The sequence below is a fragment of the Harpia harpyja genome, chromosome Z, assembly GCF_026419915.1.
Source record: "Harpia harpyja isolate bHarHar1 chromosome Z, bHarHar1 primary haplotype, whole genome shotgun sequence".
NCBI lineage: Eukaryota > Metazoa > Chordata > Aves > Accipitriformes > Accipitridae > Harpia > Harpia harpyja.
The window spans coordinates 1,025,005-1,042,409 of NC_068969.1; the positions used below are offsets into that span (position 1 = coordinate 1,025,005).

At 43.9% G+C, this 17,405-nt stretch overlaps 1 protein-coding gene across 3 annotated transcripts in view; it reads left to right on the forward strand.

Moving 5' to 3' along the window:
• PHF2 (PHD finger protein 2) overlaps window positions 1–17,405 on the forward strand; it is an 86,688-nt gene that overhangs the window by 65,910 nt on the left and 3,373 nt on the right. For all 3 annotated transcript variants that reach the window (XM_052776523.1, XM_052776522.1, XM_052776521.1), the window contains exons 13-20: window positions 411–530; window positions 1,797–1,915; window positions 2,570–2,748; window positions 2,956–3,029; window positions 4,796–4,953; window positions 13,161–13,438; window positions 15,175–15,270; window positions 16,198–16,307. In XM_052776523.1, the coding sequence (XP_052632483.1) occupies window positions 411–530; window positions 1,797–1,915; window positions 2,570–2,748; window positions 2,956–3,029; window positions 4,796–4,953; window positions 13,161–13,438; window positions 15,175–15,270; window positions 16,198–16,307 (1,134 nt within the window). The remainder of the gene's footprint in view (window positions 1–410; window positions 531–1,796; window positions 1,916–2,569; window positions 2,749–2,955; window positions 3,030–4,795; window positions 4,954–13,160; window positions 13,439–15,174; window positions 15,271–16,197; window positions 16,308–17,405) is intronic.

Sequence of the window (17,405 nt, forward strand, 5' to 3'; positions counted from 1 at the left end):
GAATTTTGCTGCTGACTTCAGTAGGGGCCAGGATTTCATTGAGGCACTGACAGAGTAATGTATTGTACGCTGTTTGTTAAGAAGTTTCCATAAGTCTTTTCTAAAATGCTTCTGAATTTCCTAGTAGTTTGTATGCAGTTTGTGAAACCTGTCCGTGGAGCAATAGGCAGGGAGATTAGTATGTTTTTAGAGTACTCTTGTATGTTGGTATATCAAGGAGAAATGCAGCTAGTCTTCTGCATTCTCCGAAGCAGCAATATTTGATTGAATCTCATATTTGGATTCAAAAAGAATGAATCAGAAGAGGAGTTTTCAAAAATATATCATGTTATATTCCAGATAAAAAATGTGTTTCTGTAACATGCCAGCACTCCATCCTCATTAAGAGTACATGCTGACTTTTTCCCCAGGCTGCAAAGAATGTTTTAAGTGTTCCCAATAAGGAAACTGCTAGTAAGCAGAATGAGGTGGAGAAGTTTGAAGTTCGAGAGCAAAATAAAAGCAAAACAGAAGCCAAATGGAAATATAAGGTAATGTCTCCTGTTAAATTCTGCTGCTGATTCTGCCACATAGTGATAAATCAAGGGTGGAGAAATGTTCATAGGTCTACCTAAGCAGAGAGTATGAGGCACCAATTTTCAATTCCTAAAGGAAAAATTTTGAGCAGAAAATGATCAAGTAATCACTGATAAAGGAGAGGGGGCAGATTCTTCAAAAGTATATGCTGAATTGTCCATCTTCATCCTTAGTGAAGCAAGTGGGAACACTGTTAATAGCGAGATTTTTCAGTGCTGATCTCTTTTGTAATTCTTACTTTAACATAGTTGTACTATAAGTCTGGAGTAGTTCCAGAGAAATCAATAACTAATGATGGCATAAAAGTAGAGTTAATGAAATCTGAATTATGCCACATGAATTAAAAGCTCGCCTTCCTGGAGGGCTAATGTAGGGTGAGTAAAATTCATTCATAGAATAATACATTTTTTCTCCAGGTACCATTTAAAACAAGGTGACACTAGGCTTTCTCACAGAAATAGCTGTCTGCATTTTGCCTGCTTTGTGAACATCTAATGACAAAGGTGAACAAATTCCCCAAAACAAAACCAAAGTACCTGCTTTTTGCTGCAGGGAAACTACTAAGAATCATGAATCATTAACATTAGAGACATCTAAATTTTTTGTGTTACAGAAAGTCATGGTTAATGTGATTAGATCAATATGTACCAATTAATTCCACAGACAGTACAGCTTAGGAAAGTATTAAGGTGATGCTTAAAAAATAATCAAAGGCTTCCGTTGCACTGGATGACTTTGATATTAAATTATTAAATTCATAATTCAAGCTCTTCTGAAGGTGTGAAGGAAGCAAGTGGAGCCTAGGAATAAAATGCAGTTGTGTTTGCGAGGTTACAGGCACTGTGCAAGATTCTGTCCTTAGCCACACAGGCATGATGCTGATGAGCAGTGTGCTTAGCCTGTGCTCTGATTCACAAAATGTGTGGTTAGTATTTTACCTCAGTCCATACTAATTTAAGAGAGCAATATTTAAATTTGGCATCGTATTTGTGGTGGGCACTGCTTAAACTGGTGCTGAAGTGCTTCTTGAATGGGGACAAGTCCCTGACTAAAACCCATGTTAGTCTATGGAAGAGTATAATCCTCTATTACTTACCACATTTGAGGGAACATGTTTTTCTCTGCATATGGATCGATGGATTCTCTGAGGTTACCTAGGAATCTGAAATATCAACAACTCATTTAACTGATTTTATTGTTTTGGGTCTTTGGCCTTTCAGAACAGTAAGCCTGATTCACTTCTAAAAATGGAAGAGGAACACAAATCAGAAAAGACACCTTTATCAGGAAATAAGGACAACAAATTTACATTCTCTTTCTCTAATAAGAAGTTGCTTGGGTAAGTAAAAAATATGACAATACATATCACCTAAAAAAGCAGATTAAAGTCATTATTTATGTTTTTTTATACAAGAAGGTGAAAATCTGCCTTTCTGGTCAATGTAAAATATACACTTATGCAAAAAGTTCTTTGCTCTAGAACTTGATTTTACCTAGAACCCAGCTTAGTTTGCCATAACAGCAAAGGCCTATCTTTGAGGCTGGTAGTTTGCTTGAGAACAGTGTCTTCAGTATTCAGGCAGTGCCTCATGTTTTGGCACTTCACGTTCTTAATAATTGAGTTATTTTTGGTGGATTTTGGGCAGATGCTATTCAGGGTACATTTTTAACAAACTGTTAAATGAACTCTGCATACCAAAATTCCATGCTGTGTGTGCATTATGCATATCATGATACACTTTGAGACAGCTTTAAATAATACAATGCTTATTTGAAGCCAGCCAAGGCTACTCTAGTCAGCATCATATTTTGAGATACAAATTGTAGGTTCAGAAATGTGTTTGTAAAATTATTTGAATTGCTGTGGCACCTCTGAAAGTATTCAAGTTGACTGAGATTTCTGCATAAAGATACTCATTGTCTTCCTCTCTGTCAATTCACAAAATGCTTTCCACTCCAAGTGTTGTTACTGATTTGTAATTTTTTTTTTCAGTTCAAAGGGAGTCAAAACCCAGCTGAATACTAGTGTGTTTGGATCACTGCAGAATTTTAAAGAAGACAAAGCAAAACCTGTACGAGATGAATATGAATATGTGTCAGATGATGGTGAACTAAAAATTGATGAGTTTCCAATCAGAAGGAAGAAAAACACTACAAAAAGAGAACTGCCCTGTAAGAATATTTCTTATTTTGTCTGTAACTGCACAACAAAGTCTTAGCTGTTGATTGTCCAAAACTAGTCTTTAAAATCTATGTGATTTATAATAAAGCAAGCCATATCTTAACTGTCAGTCAAATATAAGTGGATTACGAGTGCTGTTTTTTGAAGGGAAAAGAACCATGACTTTGGTTTTCTTTTCTTTTTTTTTTTTAATTTAGTTTTATCCGATAAAAAAGACACTCTGCAGCACACTCCTGTTAAGAAGCCAAAGGTGGAGTCAGTATCATACAAGGTATGGCTATTATTGTACCTATCACAAGCAAGCACCCATTGTATGTCTCTAACAGTATGTGGGGCAGTACTGTAATGGCAGCAGCAAAGCCTTCTTACAGGCTCTTGTCACATCCTCTCCTTCATTCTGCAGTTACAGTCTGCCCAGAATAGGTAGCATTCAGACATTGCCAGGACTAAGCATAATTTGGTACTGTGGCTTGAACTGCTTGTACATGATCAGGCCTGATGGGAAGCGTGTGGGGACCATGACAGTTGTATCACAACACAAGGACAGGAGCAAGCCATAAGAAGGAATGGGAAGGGTCAGAAGGAGTTTTCTGTCATACCTGGCTTGATGTTACATTGCTGACAGGCACAGGGGTCTGTCCAAGCTGTGCTCCCAACCTGTGTCTGCCCTCCTGTCTCCATGTGCATTGAACACTGGTCATTAAATTTCCATGTTCATGTTTGACAGATGAAACTCAGAGTAATGCTACTACAATTGAACTCATGTCATTTGGCGTTTCACGTTACTAGAAGCCCTTAACACCTGTTAATGTAACAATCAAAGGTTTTGTTTGCTATCACTTAGCAGAGTCTGCCTCTGCCCTTACAGGCTTACATCTAGAATGCGCTTGACTCAGCATGATACTTTAGCATGTCCCTAACTTGAGGCAGTGTCAGTGTGCCTGTTGGTAGCTTACTTTCAGGAAGCTGAACAGCACAGGTGTTAAGTTTGCTCTGTGTTAGCATTGAAGCTCAATGCTGGAAATTAAATGACATTAAAATTAAATGTTTTGCCCAACTGTGGTTAATACAAATTCATATTATAATATCTGAATAAGTCAGAAAAAGCAAAATAGCTTGTTAACACAGATCTGTAGGTGACTGAAATGTTTGGCCCTAAGAGCTAAGGAATCCTTTTCATCCTGGTTCGGCTCAGGGATATTCAAGAGCAAGTGCAGACCTCCTTGCCTGAGTCAGTAGTTGACATCTGGAGACTGGTGCACAGAGAACAGGGAAAAACATGCTGGTATCTCGCTGTGCAGAAGTGTAAGGAGTGAGGCCAGTTCCTGGAGAGAACAGTGATTGGCAGTCTTAAGCAATAAGGGCTGGGACTTTAGGGGCCTGAAAGCAGGGCAGGAATGGGGGAGAAAAGTTGTTCTATTACACTCTCGACTACAGTGCATAGGGGTACCAGCCCCAGAAAGAGTTAGATGCAGGTAGCTTCCTTCAGTGGCCTCAGATGCCACTGTTTATATGTGTCTATCCCATTTCTCTGTCAGATCTTCCTGTTCTCTTGCAGTAGGGATGGCAGAAGTGGGTCTGTCCCTGTGTCTGAATTGGCTATGTTAATAGTCTTGCAAGATACAGACCCGTGCCCTGATGCATATCTGGGCTGACAGAGATATGGCCACACATTCACTTCTTTTGCTACATGGGTCATGGTCTCAAGAACAGGAACACGGGCTGGGAAGGGAACACAGCACCTGGAAACACCACAGTTACAGTGGTTTGATCCCATGCACAGTATCAGATCTCAGAGCTGGTTCTCCAGGGTTGGAAGGGCAAAGAAAAACCTACCATGCCTACAGGCTGCAAGGAGACTGATTTTTACTGTGTACCTGGTTTTGTTTGGGTTTTTTTTTGTCTTCAATGAAAGCAAATTACGAATGCTAGCCCTGTGTCTTTGGAGGAGCAGCGGGCTGCAGAAGTTATTGTGCTGTTCTTGTTGACTAATTCAGTGAGTTTCCGCTTTTTTGAGTCTTTTCCTTGTTTTTGCAGAGCGATGACTCGTCAGATGAAGATTTGCTTCACATTGACACAGAGGCAAAGCCAGGGCGCAATTCCAAAGTAAAGAAAGAGAGTGGAAGTTCAGCAGGAATTCTTGATCTTTTGCAGGCAAGCAAGGAAGTTGGGGGTTTAGAGTATAACACCAACAGGTATGCACCAAGGGATGTTTTTTCCTCTTACCTGTAAACAAAAATTGCTCTCTTGTGATTTTGTGCATGTGTGTGAGAGAGAGAGAATGAATTTTGCAGCTCAGTAACTGCTTTTTCTCCAGTAAGCAAATTCTTCCTTTATCCTGTGATCTGGAGGGAGAGGTGGGAAAGTGTGTGGGAAAGATTTTGGTGGTATAATTTAAACAAATAGAGGCATTTCACATCTGTAAATGCTGAACATCCATTTTAGCAATAATACTATAATAGATGAATCATTCAGAAGGAGGAGACAGCTCAGTGAATACAGCTTGAGGGCATGAATAATGTTTTTTAATGTAGTAATAATGTAATAAAGTGATCTAAATGACCAGCATTCCTTCCATAAGGCATTGTAAGGTGCCATGCAGTTCCCCGAATGTTGAATGTTTGAAAGAAGAAAATAGGAAACCGTGTACCCTCCCTCACACCCCGGTCATCATTCTTCTCCCCACCAAAGCACATGGCTTGGAAAAATACACTCTTTTGTGGGTACTTGTATACCTAAAATGGAAGTGCTTGCCTGGGCTTGGTTGTGTTTCAAATGGGACCACTGTCGGTGGATGTTGAAGTTGACACTGGATGTTCTGGAATATGGTTATTAAGGCACAGCACTAGATCTTTTAGTAATCCAAACAGTGAGCAGTGAAAAGAAATGCAAAATTGAAAAATACGGTTCCTAGACTCAAATCCTGCAGTTCAGGACTGTCTGGAACAAGGGGTTTTTTTGGGCCCATCTCAAAACAAATGTATGGGTTCACTACCTCCACTCTTCACAGGCCAAGTCTGATCTTGAACTACTGATAGAGAATTAGGTAATAGAAGCACATATGTCGTTTCGAAAGAAGCTAGCGGGACTCTTCACATATGGAAATGTCTTGCTTAACTCAAACCTTAGGAAGAAATCCCTGGGAAGGGGTTTGGGGAGCGTCAACTGACTTTATGGCTTCCATGCACAGAATGGCACTGTAGCCATGAACTGCTACGTCTTATGCCCTGTGCTCCCTAGTAGTCTGCTGATTAAGTAGATCTTTGCTGCTGCAGTCTTAACTGAATGATTTGTCCCCCGTCTGTAGAAAACCAGAGGTACTCACCTAAGCACTTTCATCTGCTCCATGGGGACTACAGCCTTGGTACTTTTGGAAGCTGTGGGCTGTTGGTAGATGGCTGGCACAAGTTTCTAGCCTCTAAATATGCCTGTTGTGCAAACAAAGGAATTATCCTCTGAAAGGTGAGAATGACAGGCTAGGTGTTGATGTGGGAAATGATCTGCAACATGCAGTGAGGCTATTCTTGTTTGGCATTTTAGTAAGCCAGTTACCATCTCCACTCTACCTTCATTTGAAAACCACCTTCACCAGGCAGACAGGACATGTTGGTTCTCCAGGCTGGCTGCTTGAAGCAGCATTTATCCCACTCATGATTCATATAGCAGATGTTGCATGGAAGCAAGAGGTGTGTTGCACCATTTTATATGTGCAAAGCAGCAAAACCAATCTGCTTTGAGTAGTAAAGCCAGATACCACATTCAGTGGTTGCTGGGGTGCCCCAACAGCATCTTTTTTCCTCCCTGCTTTCTCTAGGTCTGCCTTGGTTATACAAAGCCACAGAACCTGTGGAGGAGAGAGAAATAGCTGTAGGAGTGGTCTGAGAGTTGAGAACAGACTGGACAAAGAGAGACTGGTGCTGTCGTCCTCACCCGTGCTGTGCCCTTGCTGGGTGTTGGGTGTGCGTGACCCAGGAGAAGTGCAGCTTGCAAATTTGAAAGAATCTCTTAAAATGGAATGAGAAGGTCCCCTCAGAGAGGAAGATATTATCTAAACCTGGGAAAGATTGGAAGTTAAAAGCCATAACTGAGAATTCCAAAAGATATGCCTCGTGGTCAAAGGGGAACATATGGAATAAGTTACCAAGGGAAAACATAGAAGCAAATTTTAAAAGCAGTTTAAAAAAAAAAAGATAGGTTTTTTGATGTTAAGAGAGAAGATGGAATTTTTTAAGGTTGCAGTGTGGTGACAGAGCTACAGAGAAATCTAAAGGAGGGAGTCTTGCTGTACCAGAAACATTTTCTGGTTCAACCTTCTCAATTTATTAGGCAATTGTCTCTTTCACAGCTTAGATGGTTGCAAGAGATTAAAGCATATTATATTGACTGTTGGGAAGTACCAAGCAGCTCTGTGAGAGGCAGTCCTGCCTTTGTGCATCAACATTTAGAGTTTATTACTTGTTGCAGCACAGTGACAGGGATCCTCATCTCTGTGTTGAACTGAGGTGGGCATGCAGAGTCTACTGTAAGAGTTCTCTTTTCATTCCTAATGGGGGTGAAAAAAGCCAATGATTTTAAAGTCAAGTAACATAGTCACTACATATCCTTAGAAGGCTTATCTTGACAAGGCTGCTATTTCTAGGGAAGAGATATAATCTCAGTTTAGTCCTGTTTTTCCTCCATTACTGCCTTCCCCCTAACAAGGAGTGGTTGATCAAAACAGCCAACCACGTCCTATGATTGCAGAGGGCATGGGGAGAGGTACCCATGTGTCTGCAGCTCCCAGGAAATAGAATATTTTTTGTTGTCTGAGCTCAAGTGGGTCACTGGTTCTAGATTTTCCTTATGTTTTGAGATTTGGCCCCAACTCTGTACGTGCTCTTCAAAAGAAATGATCACATTGGCACTTGTTGTCTGTTCGACTGTTCCTGTGAATTCCTTTTCCATTCTGTGTTATGGTGCATAATGGAACTAGTGTTTGTGTTGAATTTACACTCACATTTGGCAGGTAATTAGACATGTGGGCAGGTAGTTAGGTGTTATCTAACTCTGGGAATAAAGTTGCCAGTGTAATATGACTCCCATGCTTGAAGTTTGGTATAAAATAAGAAAATTTATCAACCATTGTAAGAATTAAAAGAAATCTGCCTTGGCCATGTTTACACTACTAGCCATTCCACGTATAACATGGTTCGCTGCCTGCTTACGATGTGCACAAATTCAGGGGTAAGCGGAAAAAACAGGTTAAAGAAATGGTCCTCAAAGATTCTCTTCCTTGCTTGGGAGGTGTCTTTTGCCATCTGCAATGGGTTAAAACTGCTGCTCAGTAACAGAGTAGGACTCTGGCCTTTCATTTTTCCTCCTTTCAGCCCGGGCTCTGTACACAGTGTATTTGCAGACTTTGTGGTTTCTGAAATCAAAGTTGCAAATGCAGTCACGTAACTAAACTCTGCATGAATTACTACACTGTGTGTGGTAGTTCAGTGGGAATGTGTCATATCAATTTTGGCTCTTGTATAAACAATTAGGCTTTGGCAGTGTGCGTTGGAGCTTGATTGAAAAAAGCTCCTGATAAATGAAATTACTATGTTTCATTTCATAATTATGCTAGGCTTTTCAAATGGCCGTAACATGATTTTTTTTAAAAAATGGAAGAAACATGATATGCAAACATACTGTGTCGCAACATAATGCCAATGTGGTCGTGTCTGACTCTCAGGAACAATTTCCATCTTTCTCTACTTGTAAGGCAGATAAGGGGTAGGCATATGTATGCATTTATATATATACATATATATATGTGAATGTATGTTCTGGATACTTCACGTAGCAGTAGTGCAGGTAGGCCTATGTGGAATCTCCTTTGCTCACACAGTGGTCTGTGCAGATGAGAGCCAGCTCTCAAGTGGGAAACATGGAGCCCTATCAGACCAGTCCCGGCACTGCTGAACCCCAGCAGTAACTTAGGGAGCAGGTCAGGGCTTTTTTGTGATAATGACCTTATCTGAATTGTGTGAAACTTTATTCTGTAAGATATTGGACTGTCATTTGCAGCTGACCAAACCAAATGCCCTGATGGCATTACCTAGATTGCTCTAGAGAGCTGCATCTCCCGTACTTGTGTCAATGGTAGCAAGATGGGGAGAGATGATGACAGAGGTCCTGCAGAAGGTCTGCTATAAATGTAGAGACAGTCTGAAAGAACTGAAATGGAATATGGAAAAAAGGTTGGAGGGACTGGTAGTCATGTGATCTTGAACTGTTCAAAATTATTTGTTGTTTCCAGGTGTGATTCAAGTATGGAAGGAAATACTGGTTTTGTACTTGAAATCATTTGAGTTCCATAGTTTTATACAACTGTGACTTCTCCAAAATACTGATAAGTCATTACTGTCTTGGCTCCACTTCTTCTTTGTAGTTCATTTGCTTTTGGCCACAGGGTGAGGGGAAATGCAGAAATGACAGGGAAATACTATCACAGAGAGAGGATGGTGATTTATTGCCTTCCCCTTACATGCACAACTGTTTTTCAGTGGTTCTTATTCGAAGCATTCCAGAGTAACGACAGTGGGAAGGGACCTCGGGAAGTCACCTAGTGCAGCCGCCTGCTCACAGCACAGCCAGCTGCAAAGTTTGGCCTGGTTGTTCAGGGCATTGCCCTGGTAAGTTTTAAGTATATTCAGGGATAGGGATTCTGTAGACTCTCTGTGTGAGCTGCTTGGCCACCCTCAGCAAGGACTCTTTCTTCCTATGTTGGGTTGGGATTTCCCCTGCTGCAGCTTGTGACCACTGCCTTTCATCCTGTTGCTGTGTACCACCGAGAAAGGTCTGGCTCTGTCTTCTCTGTAACCCCATGAGATAGTTCTTGTTTCAAGTTAGTTCTTATTTCCATTTAGAAAATATTTATTGGTTCCTGTGACTTTCCTTCGCCCTTATCTATTTTTCCCCTAATGATAAGATGAGACTGGGCGATAGTTATTCAGAGACAAGGTGAGACATTAGTGAGCTTACTGTCTCTCATCTCCGCCTTGCCCTTCAGTGCCTCCAGCCATCTGTGTAGGCAACATGGAGAATGGGGAAGAAGCCACCCTTCAATGAGTAATATTCTGCTGAAATTAATAAATTCAATTTCTAAATATGGGGATATAGGTGAAAGGCTCAGTAATTGCTTGTGAAAGGGAGGAGATGATCTGCCTAGAGATGTTGAACCCTCAGACAGAGATGGCAGTAGTAGAATTGGTTGTGAAAAGTGAGGCACCGGCTGCCTGCATGATATCCTCTCCTAGCTTCAGGGTGTTGGGATCGTTCCTGTGCCCAGACAGCGCAGGGGCCAGCCTCAACTAGGGAGGTAAAACCTTAGTCTGTCTGTGCTGAATTGTGTGTATTCTTGTCACAATCACAGCTGTTTGCCTATTGCCACCTGCTCTGGAACATGCTGTCAGGGAAAGGATGCTCTTGCCAAGTCTAGGCAGGTAACGCAGGCAATGTAAAAGCCCCAAAACGTAGCCTGAAGGGATGCTTTATGCTCTCCTCCCTGATGAAGATCCTGCTAGCAACAGCAAGCTGTTCTGGGACACTGAGGCCCTGAGGCTTAAATACAACACAACAAATAGTTGCAGAGAACACTGTGTGTAGGGCGCAAAGCCATCTGTGCCATACAGACCAATGTCTTCTTCCTCAGGTTCCCACCGAGATGAGTTGCCCTTCCCTGCTCCTCATCCCACTGTCCTAACCAGCACCTCAGGCTGGTCAGCCCTGGGGGAGATTTTATTGGGGATAAGTTTGAACAGCAGATTTTCCCTTCTGTTATGGTGCTTCTCTGTGTTAATAACGTGAAGACGTGCTGCCAGTTTCTAGTCTTGGGAGCAGCAGCAGAAAGGCAGTTGCTGATGATAATGATGCACGTGGCTCATTAGCAGGCTTCTGAGCTCAGGTTGCTCCGTGGGGGTGCAAGCTTGGCCTGCCCGGCTCTGTACCAGCTCAGCGTGGGCTGTGGGTGGGAGCTGGGCCTGGCATACCTCGGACTCGTCCTCCACAGCCCAGCCCTGTGGGTCATCCAGGCAGCCACTGTGCTGCTTTGGCCGTGCCTTTTTGGCCATCTGAGCGGTGCTTTTGCCTGTGGACCGTGCAGCAGCTGCATTGGGGTTTACTGCGCAGTGCTGGGTGTTGCAGGGGAAGCTGGCAGTTTCCAGGGTGGACCTCTTTCAGTTCCTGCACTATTCGCAGCTGAAAATCACCAGATGCTTGCTAGGCAGCAAGCGGTTATTGCAGTAAACCAATCTCTCAATCATGTGTCCTTGTCTTTAGAAGAGTAAAAGGAGACAATAAAATCCCAAAAAGGGAGGCCGTGCAAAATGCTGAAGTGGAGCCCACTGCAAAAGGCACAAACTGCTACCAGTCAGTTTGTTAAAGTGTCTTTTTCTCTGTTCATCCACAACATCATTTTTTAGCTTGAGGAAAGGAAAGCAAGGCTGCCGGGACTTGCAGAGCAGTGGCAGGGTCTGTGCTATCGCCAAGTGCCACCTCACTGTGTGTTTGAAGGGCCCTTGCCAGCCGGCTGCTGGGAAGGGAGCATGGGGGCAGAAGCACTCTGGCTGCTTTGCTCCGGCTCCCACGCTCATTTTAAATGTGTTTTAAGTCATGGTTGTGACTCACAGGTAGTTTACTTTCATAAATGTTTTTTTTTTAAATCATTGGTGAAGCTACAGAAAGGGGATATGGCCTTCCAGAGCTTAAAAATTGCTTCCTGATTCTTCTTGAATTTTTTTTGGCTTAGAAAGCTGAAATGCTTCTAATGAAAGTACACACAAGCACATGCCCTAATGAGAAACACTTTGTCCCGTGTGCAGCTCTGTCTTTTTGAGACATTTCACCCACACATTCAGGTTGTGGTTTGACTCCCAGAACCACTGGTTTTGATCATATTCCACAATTTATTTGTTGAAGCTTGTGTTGCTTAAGGCAGTTCCTCTCTAATTTGCCCGTTTAGTGGTCAGTGCTTGATGGTCTGTTTGCAGTGTTTTGAGAGTCCGGTGTTTGCAAGAAACAGTTGGGGGAAAAAATTGAAAGAAAATATGTTCATTTCTTAGAGATGGTGCAAAATGTGCCTTTGACAGGGAGAAAGAAGGCTAAGGCATCTGGCATGGTAATGAAGGGATTAAAATGTCTCTTTCCTAAATAAGTTTTTCGATGTTCTTCTATTCGTTGAGTTGCTAGCTGCTAGCACCAGTCTTAATTCATTTTCAGGATTATTTATAAATGCAATTAGTGCCCAGAAACTCCCATTATGTCTTGTATGTTACTCTATCTGGAGCCCCGTAATGGTTTAAAGTGGATTAAATTAAAATCAAGTAAGCGAAAGCGATGTGGTACTGCTAATTTACTTGGGAAATGCTGTATGTTAGTGGCTTCTATTGCATAACTGTAAAAAATATCATTACCACAGCAAGTTTTTTTGCATTCCACGATTTGCCGAAACTCCAGAGTTCTAGAAATATTTGATGATGTGTTCTGCTTGATGCAGAATTAATGTCTGGTGTTCTCTGACGGGATTATCATTCTTCTACATTCTTCTATATTGTGGGGGAGGGTGCTTTCCCACCTTGCTAAGTGTACATGCCAGTCAGAATTACACATCATTTGACCTCAGCCTACTCTGTAAGAATGTAGTTCTTTCTGTAGCAGATGTGCCATGCCTGTTGACAACTGACAATAAAATACCAAAAAGCAAGTTCAAGTTTCCACCCACCCTGTAGTCCACCCATCCAGTCCGTATCTCCCCAGCATCTCCTGTAATCAATCCGTCCCACATCCACATCAGAAAACCCTCCCAATGCATTGCAGAAATCTCTTGAATTGCTTGTGCCCTACCATGTTGCTCTTCCAGTAGATCCTGGAGTGGTGACAGCCCCCAGTGTGAACTGTGACCCGTGATCATGAGCTTCCTTCCAGTTGTTCAACTTCTTCCTCTACTTGCTTGGCAGTATGTAGCAGAAGCCCACCATGACATCCCCCTCCAGTGCTGACCCATAAGCTCTCAGAGTTGGTAGTAGAGACACTGTGTTGTTGGGAATGCTGTTACAGGCTTTCACAAGTTACCTGACCCCTGTCCTCACCCACCAGCGACAACAGCCCCCAGGGAGCTGCCCATCACATGCCTGGCTGTGCGGCACACCGCTTCCTGGCTTCTGGGGCAGCAACTCCAAATCTAATGTGCTGTCTGTGATATTGCTGTTAGCATAAAAATAACTGGTGTCACTTGTGGCGTGCCCAGCTGCTCAAAGGGCAGTAATCAGGAAATCTCTTCTAGCAACACTGTGCAGTGAAAGGAGTCAACTGTTTGTGAGGGGTTTGTGTTTTTCTGCAATCACTAATAGCTCTTGTATTTCTCAATGTTTCCCCACAGTCAGCCACCTGCCTCACCCAGCACGCAAGAAGCAATCCAGGGCATGCTATCGATGGCAAACCTCCAGTCGTCAGAGTCCTGCCTCCAGACGTCATGGGGTACCAATCAGGCGAAAAATAATTCCATCTCCACACAAAACTCTAAAAAAACAGGTGGTGGCAGCAACAAAAATGCCGGCAAGCGGTTACTAAAGAAAAGCACAAAGAACAGTATTGACATTGAAGATTATGATGAAGACCAGGACCACTTAGATGCCTGTTTTAAAGATTCAGATTACGGTAAGTACAAACAAAGCAGTCTGAGTATGCGCCTGGGTATGCATGTATGTATTTGTGCATGTTTGCAAATACCCCCCATGTTTCTCATGATACATTTGCTCACTTTCTGTCACATTGAAATCGACTGGGTATTTTGGTAAGGAGGAGTGCAAACAACAAGAGGTCTGCACGGCAAAATTAAGCAAACACTGTATGATAGGTATACTGACTACACAGCCAGTGGTGATACAGGCATCCAGGTAGACTGTATTTGAGGCATATCACAATCAGAAGATCTTAAGAAGCGTGGAAGCCCACTGAAACCGCAGCAGTCAGCCAAGAAACAGGAAACTGTCCCATCAATGTGTGTCAGATACTGGTACTTACGACAGAAACGTCCTTGTGTGCACAATAGCAATAAAATATCTAGCTAAGATGAGTGAGAAGTTGAATTTGTACTTGGAAAAAGGATCCAATGCTATTTTCAGTGTTGGCAGGGAATGCAAGCACCTGAAGCAGAAATGGGCACAAAGCCAGTTTGCACCAGTTATATCGGTTCTGCCATAGTAATCTGCAGGAGCATTTTTGAGTATAAGAAGTGAGGAAATGAAGAGAAGTAATAATGTGAAGACTGACAGGGACTGGAAAGCCTGAAGTCCCAAAGACGGCAAGAAGTTGGTAGAGGTGTATGCTGCGTAACGGGAGAGTCTGTGTGTGTTTAAGTCTCCCTGGCAAGCATGGCCATCAGAAATCATTTGTTACGACTGGAAAAGTGGAGTGTGCCTTTTCACATAGTTAACAGAGATGCCGAGGCAAAATGGAGATGCTGTGACGTGTTGCAGAAGGCTGCCTGGCCATTTAGAGTGCACTGCGTGTGCTGAGATGCAGTGGTAGTGCTGGAAGGTGCTTTGGGAAAGGGCAGCTCCATGAAGCTGTTGGACAGGGGTGTGATTTGCAGACAGACGCCACGCATGAACAAGGCTCTGCTCTACTGAGGAGTGGATTTTCTCATTATGTGTCTGTGCTGCCAGTGAATGGAGAGTCTTTGTTGTGAGCAGGCTTGGTTTCCAGAGGCTCTGTGCCACATCTGATCAGCAGACTTCTAGTGTTAATGGCCAAATGCCACAGTAATGCCAAAATCACTCGTGATGTAACAAATGGCAACTGGCAAGAAAATCAAACACGTGAAAAAAAAAATACAGAAACTTCATAATACAGGCTGGGACAAAGTTGAGACAGGTAAGTTGGTGTTTATCCCAGAGGCCTGTGAAGGGTCCTCTGGTAGAATGGTTCACGTTCATCTTTTGGATACTCCCACTCTGTCTCATTTGTCTCTGCCTAACTGCGGGAGTCATATGGGCCAGGAAGGTGTGGTGCTGAATGAAGTGGTTGACTGACGTGTCTTCAGTAGCAGTCTAGCTTGAGATAAGAAAACCTGTTCATGTCTCTTCTAGCTGTGCTGCCGCTCCACAGACAAGAGGAAGACTGATTTTTCCTGTCTGAGAAGTTTCTCTGTGTGTCCTAAAAGTACCTGTCACAGTTTAATGACAGCAGCTTCCAAGCGTAGTGTGTGGATGAGAGCAGGAGAAAGTCCCCTGAGTGTTGCAGCTGTGTCACCACTCACTGGTACTTCTGGGGGACCTTGCTGTTCTAGCTGTGATGCCTGTAGTCACCACACCTGTACAGAACAAGTGTGCCTCTATGCAGGGTAGAGCTGTTTCCTACACTGAAACTATTGCCTTTGTTTCCTACTGTAGTTTACCCTTCTCTTGAATCAGATGAAGATAATCCAGTATTCAAATCCCGATCAAAGAAAAGGAAAAGTTCAGATGATGCCCCTTACAGTCCAACGGGTAAGTCCATATGGTCTCTGCTGCCCAGACTCAGGCCAAGTCCTGCAGGTCCCTAAGAAACCAGCCATTTTTCAAGGAGTGTGGAAATTGAGAGACCAAAACTAGCAATTTCTTTATCACAGGAAGGATTAATCCTTTCCAGCACAGTGGAAGGTGGTATCGTGCGCTGGGACTCACGCTGAGCAGCGTTAAGCCTTCCTCTGTCAATCAGTTGGCAGGCAAAAGTAATTCCTCGGTGGGTTGTTGGTTTATTTTTCTTCACGTTCCAGGTGATGGAACAATTGGTGGCCACCTTAGCAGTGGTGTAACAGTGAAACCCCAGACAGCTGAGTAGCCATGGCTTTTGGGTGTTGACTGTGTAAAGAGTAATGAGAGAGAGTGTGGGAATAGTCTCCTCCAGGTTCAGCCAAAGCTGGTGGTCTGGAAGGGTGGTTTTGTTGCGACTCATGAGAGGCAGTGACAGGCCAGGGTGTCCTTAGACCCCTTCGATGTGGCCCACTAACAGGGGAGTCTCCACGGCTTGCTGCGTGTGTGACAAGCAGCCCGTGTCTCATCAGCTTGTGGCACTGCGTGTGCACCCCCAGCTGATGGGGCGGTGAACACTGTCCATTTGGAAATGATGCTGGAGTCGCTCATATCTGTAGTGTAGGCAGAAACCTCCTGTGGCTTTGGCTTCAGGTAGCTGCAGCTGCCAGTGAAGTTGCTCAGCTGTGTTACGTCTTTATTGGCAGCTTGTCCCCAAGCCACTGTGACTGGAGGCTGTTGGCACCTCCTGCCTTCGCACGCATCCTGGGGAAGGAAGGGCAGAGGCTGTGGCATCCCTGGCCCTCTCTGCTCAGGAGGGCAGAGCCTCGCTGCCCAGTGTGTGGTTATGCTGCTCACACGGGCACCTTCCGCACGTCTCACTTGCATCTGCTTTCCTTGTAGCACGAGTTGGCCCCTCAGTGCCTCGACAAGACAGACCGGTGCGAGAGGGCACGAGAGTTGCCTCCATTGAAACTGGACTTGCCGCTGCTGCCGCGAAGTTGTCACAGCAGGTGAGGTTGCTTGAGAAGTAGTAGCTGTCAGGAAATGAAAGCCCTCTCCCCCAGCAGCAGTCATGCCCAAATAGCAGTGCAGTGCCCATCCTCCTCAGTGTTTATTCGTGCCAGTGACACAAGGCTCAGCAGTCTCAGGGGAAATAAATGGGATGAAAGTCCAATGATGTCACAACGTATTGGACAACACCGCAGCACAGAGCAGGCGATGTATTGGAAGTGTAGAGAAGTATGAGTGAGCGAGCGTAGCTACCAGGCTAAGACAGAAGGAGGCTGCCCAAAAGGAGCGTGCATGAACCGCATATTGATGTGTATTTGAGAGTCTGACTGGTGTGATTGACTTGTCTGTGGAAATCGGCTGTTGAGAAGCCTAAGGATTTACTTCCAAAGATTTGGTGAACCGTGGGTAGCTATGGGTCAGTTTAGCAAGGATATTGAGGCACTTTGGGTGTTGATAAGTGTTGGGTCACTGAAGAGGTCAGATAGATGCTAAGCGCCTCATGCACATAGGCCCCACAAATGTGACATCATGAGGCATGAAGGTGACAGGGTCTGCTGGAGCAAGGTTGGTGAGACACCTTGGCAAGTTGCTGGAGATGCAGGTTTTGGTGGCATTGGGCTTCTGTGATGTGTACTGTTGAGTAGAAGAGCTCTAAGAAAGGTAGCAGGGTTTCATCAAGAAGCGGACTGAAGGTAGGCAAGGGAAACAGAATGGGGACAGACCACTGTTCTCACGGTATGTATGTGTAAGTGCAGTTACAGGTTGAGAGATAACGTGTGTGTCCTAGCAGGAAGCAGAGTCTGTGAAGCAGTGGGATGTTTGTCCTCCCTGCTGTTGTGAAAGTGTATGAAGATAACTGAAGATAGGAGGTGCCAGTTTTTGTGGAACATCGAAAGATTTGTTCATGCAAAACCACGCTGGTCTCCCAAGGCAGGGTCATTTTGGTCCTGGCTGGCTCCTGCTCACCGCAGTGTATGCAGAGTTGACAAACAAGGAAGCTCTGCACAAAGTGCATACGTAGATGCAAGAAAGGCAGACGTGTGTGTGCAGCAGAGCGAGCTGTGAGCGAGATGGTATCCGAACAGACCCTGAGCAGT